The 8,080-nt window shown below is 38.5% G+C and overlaps 1 protein-coding gene across 21 annotated transcripts in view; it reads left to right on the top strand.

Moving 5' to 3' along the window:
- Window positions 1-8,080, top strand: part of DTNB (dystrobrevin beta) — a 310,883-nt gene that overhangs the window by 111,615 nt on the left and 191,188 nt on the right. For all 21 annotated transcript variants that reach the window (XM_017527170.2, XM_017527155.2, XM_017527133.2 and 18 more), the window contains exons 7-8: window positions 2,744-2,849; window positions 6,856-7,022. In XM_017527170.2, the coding sequence (XP_017382659.1) occupies window positions 2,744-2,849; window positions 6,856-7,022 (273 nt within the window). The remainder of the gene's footprint in view (window positions 1-2,743; window positions 2,850-6,855; window positions 7,023-8,080) is intronic.

Genomic DNA, 8,080 nt, shown 5'->3' with positions numbered 1-8,080 from the left:
TTTTTTTGAGATGGAGTCTGACTGTGTCACCCAGGCTAGAGTGCCATGGTGAGATCTTGGCTCACTGCAGCATCTGCCTCCCGGATTCAATAGATTTTCCTGTCTCAGCCTCCCAAGCAGCTAGGATTACAGGCACCCACCACCATGCCCAGCTAATTTTTGTATTTTTAGTAGAGATGGAGTTTCACTATGTTGCCCAGGCTAGTCTCGAACTCCTGTTCTCAGGTGAACCACCTGCCTCGGCCTCCCAAAGTACTGGGATTACAGATATGAGCCACCATGCCCGGCCAATCTCAACAATTTTAAATAGACACTTTTGACTTTATCTTGGTTTCTTGGTTATCTGCATGTTCATAGAGGCATTTTCCATATCTGTTCCTCCGTTCAAATGTTAGGTGGCTTTATGGTTTTTAACGTTATTCACTGATTCCTCCCAGATTCCATCCAGATCTCAAACAATAGTATTCTTGGATCCCGAGATGGAAAACACTTAGGATAACCTTTCTTTAGCCTATTTGAGTAGGTACTTCTGATGCTTCACCATCAGTGCTCAGTGATGTGTAGAGGCCCTTTGAATGACAGCTGCATACCACCAGTCATTCTGTCAGCCCTCTTGCGTAGCTCTCAACTCCTCCTGCCCCAGCCAGAAGTTCCATATTAGAAGTTAAATTGAGAAACTGTCAAATTACTTAACTACTTCATGCTGGCCTGCAGGCTGTCTGGAGATGAGACTGTCCCTTGGCTTTCTTCATCTTTTCCAGATATGTATTGCACAGCTTCTTTTCTGCTCTGCCTCCTACTCTACCTCCCTTTTCTATTCCCCATTTACCAGTTTTTTATTTTAAAGATTATTCTTAATAAGAATGACCTCCAATTTACATATACTAGAATCAAGATTCTCTCAGTCGCTAGAAAGATGCAGAGGAACAAGTCTGTCTGGTCTCAAGCCTTGCGAGATAGGAGCTCTCGTTGGGAGGGTCCCGTGATGGGTCCCATGGCAGCCTTGGGGGCCTCTGCCCTTCAGGCCAAGCACCCCAGTGTCTTCACTCCTCGCTTCCAGTTTGTGTTAAATATATATTTTTCGTGGTAAAAATTGGAGTTATTTTGTAATCAGCTGCCAATGTCTTTAGATCAGCTCTAACCAATTTTATCTTTTCTACCTTTCCCCCCCGAAATAAATGATTTAAATGTTTTATGGGGAAATACCCATATTTTTTATATCCTGTTCTTCACATTAAAAGGTGGGGCTGGGAACACAGTTACTTGGGAGAGAGCAAGGTGAAATTCTGGATGTGCTTTTGGCTTCGCCCCAGCCCCCGACCTGCCTTTGAGTGGTGGGACCAGGACTTGGAGGAGGCAGCGATGGCCACGCACCTGCTGAGTGTGTGCCCTGTTGTCTCGGCTCTTCTTTTGGAACAATTTGAAGTGAGGTCTTCGTGTCCAGGTTATAAGCACGGAGCTCTCTTGTTGGGTTGTGTGACCCTGGACTTTTAGCCTCTTTTTCCTTTCCCTTCGGAGCTGGAAAAGTGTCATGTGGGCTGGAGAAAATAAAAAGAAAATTCATTAATTTGAAATATTATTTTTGTTTTCCCTGTATCATATAACTCTATCTTATCTTTCTAAACTGTTTTCTAATTTGGTGTCTACGTGAGATATGTTATTTCAATATTTTATATACAGTGGAGGCTTACCATATATTTGTTAAAAAGAGAAATAAAGATAGAACAGAAAAATGCAGTCTAGCCAGCGAGCTGGTGTAACAGGAGCGTTGTGATGGGCATTTGGATATGTAGGTTTCAATCTCATCCTTATTGTAACTATCTCTGTGATTTTGTCAAACTATTTGAACTACTTTAAGCTTCTGTTTTCTATAAGTGAGAAAGCTGCTGAATGATGTCTAGGTGTTTGCCCTTCGATTTATTTTTTTCCAGAAGTGACTTATCAAGTGTTTCTTGTGTGCCAGGCACTGTTAGGAAAGCTGGTAGACAAGCAAATGTGGTAGACAAGCAGCCACAGTCCCTGCTGTTATTGATGTTGCTTTATACTCAGGTGTGGGGTGTCCTCTCTTCCCCACTGGATAGCAGAAATAGTAACTTGAAGGACAGTCTTGGCTTTGTGTCTGATTTGGGCCAGGCTACCAAAAAACCTTTAAATGCTTCGTTTTCTCATCTGTAAAGTGATGATAGTAATATATAACCTAGGTTATCTTACACATTTGACTAAAATAAAATAATGTATGTGGGAATACATTTGAATATGCTAATAGTAGTATAAAGTACAGCATCTAGTAGTGTCTGTAGTAATGTAAATTCTTTTATTTTGCCATGAAATTTAGTATGTAATTCACTAAAGCTTGGATAGGAAAATCTTAAGTTAACTTAATCTTGGAGTTCAGAGATCTTAAAAAATATGGCTAGGCGTGGTGCTCATGCCTGTAATCCTAGCACTTTGAGAGGCTAAGGTGGGCTGGTCACCTGAGGTTCGGGAGTTTGAGACCAGCCTGACCAACATAGAGAAACCCCATCTCTGCCAAAAATACAGAATTAGCTGGGCATGGTGGCGCATGCCTGTAATCCCAGCTACTTGGGAGGCTGAGTCAGGAGAATTGCTTGAACCTGGGAGGCAGAGGTTGCGGTGAGCCAAGATCACGCCATTGCATTCCAGCCTGGGCAACAAGGGCAAAACTCCATCTCAAAAAATAAATAAATAAAATAAAGTATATTTGTTTTTCTTCTCTTCACAGAGAAAGATAATGCTAAATATGTTTTTAGACACAATGATGGCCGACCCTCCTCCCCAGTGCCTTGTCTGGCTACCTCTCATGCACAGGCTTGCCCATGTTGAGAATGGTAAGCAGAACTTTTATTGTTTAATTCTTCAGGCTATAGAAAGCATAGGAACTGATTATTTGCAATGTCCTTAGTTACTAATATCTGAAAATTACACTTGACATTTGCTATCACTGTCATTTGATTTTGCTGTTTTGGCTTTCAGAAGAATATTTCTTTTCAAAAAGGAAGGACACTTATTATTTCTTCTTTTTTTTTTTTTGGTCCAGGACAGTCTCACTCTGTTGCCCAGACTGGGGTGCAGTGGTGCAATCCTGGCTCAGTGCAACCTCCACCTCCCAGGTTCAAGCAACTCTCCTGCCTCAGCCTCCGGAGTAGCTGGGATTACAGGCACCAGCCACCATGCCTGGCTAATTTTTATCTTTTTAGTAGAGACAAGGTTTAGCCATGCTGGCCAGGCTGGTCTCAAAGAGACTTACTACTTTAGAAAGGAAACCAAGAAGTAGGCTGGGCTTGATGGCTCACACCTATAATCCCAGCACTTTGGGAGGCTGAGGTGGGTGGATCACTTGAGGTCAGGAGTTCTAGACCAGCCTGGCCAACATGGCAAAACTCCATCTCTATTAAAAATATAAAAATTAGCCAGGAGTGGTTTTGGGCACCTGTTATCCCAGCTACTCGGTAGGCTGAGGCAGGAGAACCACTTGAACCTGGAAGGTGGAGGCTGCAGTGAGTCAGGATCGTGCCAGTGCACTCCAGCCTTGGTGACAGAGTGAAACTCTGTCTCAAAAAAAAAAAAAAAAAGGAAAGGATACCAAGACGTGGTCATATCAGATCATACAATTTCAACTATATGCTTTTCCTCCCTGAGATTCCAGATGATTGTTCTCTGTTTGAGCCCACCTGATTTTTAGCCATGACTTCCTGTTTCATCTTTATCAAACTCATAGTTCTAAAAAACTGTATATGTGCAATATCAACTACAAAAAGTATAATTATTTTGGAATAATTTAAAGAAAAATAGTGAAGATATAATTTAACAGTGGGTTTCCTTTTTTTTTTTTTGAGACGTAATCTTGCTGTTGTCACTTGGGCTGGAGTGCAATGGTGTGATCTCAGCTCACTGCAACCTCTGCCTCACAGGTTCCAGCAATTCTCCTGCCTCAGCCTCCTGAGTGGCTGGGATTACAGGCACCTGCCACTACACCTGGCTAATTTTTGTGTTTTTAGTAGAGATGGAGTTTCACCATGTTGGCCAGGCTGGTCTTTGGCTCCAGACCTCAGATGATCCACCTGCTTCGGCCTCCCAAAGTGTTGGGATTACAGATGTGAGGCACTGTGCCCGTCCAGTTTCCTTTTTTTTTTTTTTTTTCCATTTTTTTCCTTTACCATTTTTGCCTTGAATCTGTTTTTGGTATCCCTCCCAGGAATTTGACATGAATTTTTGTTTTGCTTTGAGTTAAAATGGTACTTTTCTCTTAGTAACTTCTTAATTTTTTTATGTTCTTGCCATCCGTTTATCTCCTCCTGTAGCTTGTTGGCGTTTGTTAAAGGGAAGGCCATTGTTTTTCTAGCAACATTCCTGGACTCAAGGCTCTTGCCTTTCTTCATTCCTCAAAAGAGAATGAGGAAGAGCCAAGAAGCCACTAAAAAGAGTCCGTTTTTATCCCTTCTGGAAGAATGAAATCAACGTCCATACTGTTTTTATTTTATCGCTGTCCTATCTATACTTTAAAATAAATTTTTCTCAGCCTTTTACCCAACTATGGCTTTAGTTCACAAGTATCTCAGATTCAGGAGTCGTTTCTTAAAGGACCAGAATCTCTCTAGACCAAACCAGCAGAATTTTAAAAACAGGATTCTTGGATAGATTTAAATTTTTGAGAGCAATGCCTTTATAGCCTTAAATGTTTTAGTAGTTTTATGTCCAGTTGATTTTCATGAAATAATTTTGTATTTGCTGTTTGTCAAGATGTATTATTATCCATATGAACATTTTATTGTGACTTTTATAAAGTATAATTTACTGATTACATTCTTAATGTGTGTGGTTTGTAGTATTTTTATGAGACAGAAATGTTATAAAATAATTAAAATATCTAGAAATAAAATGTTACTGTTACATTAATATTTTTCTATATGTTTTAATTTTAATGGTGAGAAATTATAATGGTATTTCTGGTTTTTTTTGGTTTGGGCCCTATGAAGTTCATGAATTAGATCGATGTTACTATGCATAAGGAGTAATGTTTATTCACCTAAGCAAAAGTTGTACTTTTTAAATTGATTTACTAATCCAAGTAAGATAAGAAGGTAACTACTAAGGTAGTAGTTACTTAACTACTACTAAGTGATGCACTTTACCAAAATAATACTTTTACCAGAACCTGAACAGCCTTTCTCTTTCTTATTTATAACTGACCTAACACACTTGTTAATTTTTTCATCATTCTAGTTCTCTGCTTTTATACCTGTCACCCATTCCACTGACTAAGGATTGACTTGATTGGTTTGGAAGAGAACACAGGAAAATCACATAGATATATATGTTCAACTAAAATTATCAGTATATATTTGATAATTTAATACTTTTATTTATTATATCTTTTATTAACCTAAATTACTTAGAATTATAAATATTGGCTACACAGATGTTGACCTCATTGACGTTAGCTGAGATTGATGGAGTTCGTTCTCTGGAGGAACTATACTAGGTTGTATAGTTAATTTGGAGCGTACACTGTTAATTAGTATTTACAGCATTCCTTAGGAATATCTTGATGGCAAAAAAACTTAATTTCTTAGAAATAATATCCTTTGGATTTTTTATTGCTAATTTTAGTTTTCTTTTAGTCCCTAGTGGTCATGTTATATAATCTTGTATTTTTTTCACCTCATAATCAATTTTTTTTGAGTCTTGATTCATTAGTTGATATATATTTTTGGAAGCAAGTCTAAAAGTCCCTATAATTGAAATACGATTTTGGTCTTATATATATAATGCTAGAAAGAGTTGCTCAATGAAGATTTGAATACTCTATCCCTCTTTTCTTTTTTGAGGCGTAGTTTTGCTGTTGCCCAGGCTGGAGTGCAATGTTGTGATCTTGGCTCATGGAAACCTCTGCCTCCTGGGTTCAAGCGATTTTCCTGACTCAGCCTCCTGAATATCTGGGATTACAGGCATGCATCACCACGCCCAGCTAATTTTGTATTTTTAGTAGAGACAGGGTTTTTCCATGTTGGTCAGGCTGATCTCAAACTCCTGACCTCAGGTGAACCACCCGGCTCGGCCTCCCAAAGTGCTGGGATTACAGGTGTGAGCCACCACACCTGGCCTATCCCTCTTTTCTGTTAACTTTCTTTTCTTGTGTTCGGAGTTGAATTGTCAGAGGAAAAAATTATGCTACCAACATTTAAAAATATAAATAGTGATCTATAATATACAGTTGTGTATTGCCCTTGACAGTAAATTGGAATGATTAGATTAGTCTCATTAGTCTATGTTGAATTTTTTTTCCGATGTATTGAGTCTTTTTTTTTTTTTTTTTTTAAGTAAATGGCTGGTTAGGCTAGCAGAAAATTTAGATTCTTTAGTCCTACTTTTGTTTTATCGTTGTTGTTGTTTTGTTTTTGAGACAGGGTCTTTTCTGTTGCCCAGGCTAGAATGCAGTGGCACGATCTCTACTTGCTGCAACCTCCGCTTCCTGGGTTCAGACAATTCTTGTGCCGCAGCCTCCTGAGTAACTGGGATTATAGGCATGCGCCATCATACCCAACTAATTATTTTTTGTAATTTTAGTAGAGACAGGGTTTTGGCATGTTGTCTAGGCTAGTCTTGAACTCCTGGCCTCAAGTGATCTGCCTGCCTCAGCCTTCCATAGTGCTGGGATTACAGGGGCGAGCCACCTCACCCGGCTCTAATTTTGTTTTCACCTTTGTTTTTATATTAGATTTGGTATTCCCCTGTATTGACTGTATTCTCCAAATGAAAATTTATTCTTTCTTCTTTTATTCCATCCCTTCTCTCCTGCCCTTTTTCTCTCCCCTTTTCTCTCCTGTCCACAAGTCTTCCATCCCGTGGAGTGCTCCTACTGCCGGTGTGAGAGTATGATGGGTTTTCGGTACCGGTGCCAGCAGTGCCACAACTATCAGCTCTGCCAGAATTGCTTTTGGCGTGGCCATGCCAGTGGGCCTCACAGCAACCAGCACCAGATGAAGGAGCATTCCTCTTGGGTAACTGCTTTGTGTTTCATCTGTATCCCTGAGTGTTAATCTGTTTTATCAGTAACAGCACCTGGACCTGCTTCCTCATGGATGCCTACCAAATAAGGATGTGGTGTAGTAAAATCTTAACACTAACATTTATGCCAGGCTTGCAGAAATGTTATGCTTCCTCACTTGATTTTAAAAGCAGAATTTAAAAAAATTTCCAGGAAACAAAGATAGTATATTTGAAATGGTCTATTTTATTCAGAAGTGGAATGTTGCATTGCTGTCTTTCCATAGTAAAAAATGAGTTTTAAGTAAGACTTAAAGTTCTTTTTGCAAGCAAAATTTTCTCATATTTATAGGGTTTAAATGTTGCAAGGAAAGTTGCAGAAAATAAAGGAGTTAAATATTTATGCCTGTAAAGTTGGAAAAAAAAATTATATTTTACAACCATTGCCACATTGGTGTCTTTACCTTCTAAAGTAGTTTTTAAAATCGTAATATCTTGGCAGAAGTCAATATCTGATTTTTCTGTGGTGCTTATAAATTATGTAACATGCTTATCATCAGTTATTTTCCTTCCTTTCTCTCAGTTTATTTGCAGAGTTTTAAAAATGCCATATTTTCCTTCCAAAAAGTTGTCACAGCCTTTGTTTTAAACTCTTTCCTCTAGTTTTTGTTGGTTGGTTGGTTGGTTGATTGGTTTGCTAAACGGTAGAAAAGCATATAAGGGCAGAAGTATAATTCAGGATCTAGATTCTTTAGCCTGGTTGTCTGTTGGCCTTCAAGTATTAGAAAGCTTTAATAACCAGTTTTTATTTTCTCTTTGGTTGTTTTAAAACTCAACCAAGTAAAAGCAAGTAAACTCACATCAGGAATTAAAGAAAAAAAACAAAACAAACTTCAATGTATACTTAACCCTAGTTCTTTCATCTCTGACAATGTTAGATACTTTATTTTTTTTTTTTAACTAGATAGGTTTCTGTTATAATTAACCATAAAATTTTGTTAAACTAAATATCCTATCTTGGGTCTTGTTGTGTTGTGGAATCCAATTTTTTTTTCTTTTTTTTTTTTTTTTT

The sequence above is a fragment of the Cebus imitator genome, unplaced genomic scaffold (genome assembly GCF_001604975.1).
Source record: "Cebus imitator isolate Cc_AM_T3 unplaced genomic scaffold, Cebus_imitator-1.0 Scaffold1, whole genome shotgun sequence".
NCBI classification, from domain to species: domain Eukaryota; kingdom Metazoa; phylum Chordata; class Mammalia; order Primates; family Cebidae; genus Cebus; species Cebus imitator.
This window is presented reverse-complemented; position numbering and strand designations above follow the sequence as displayed.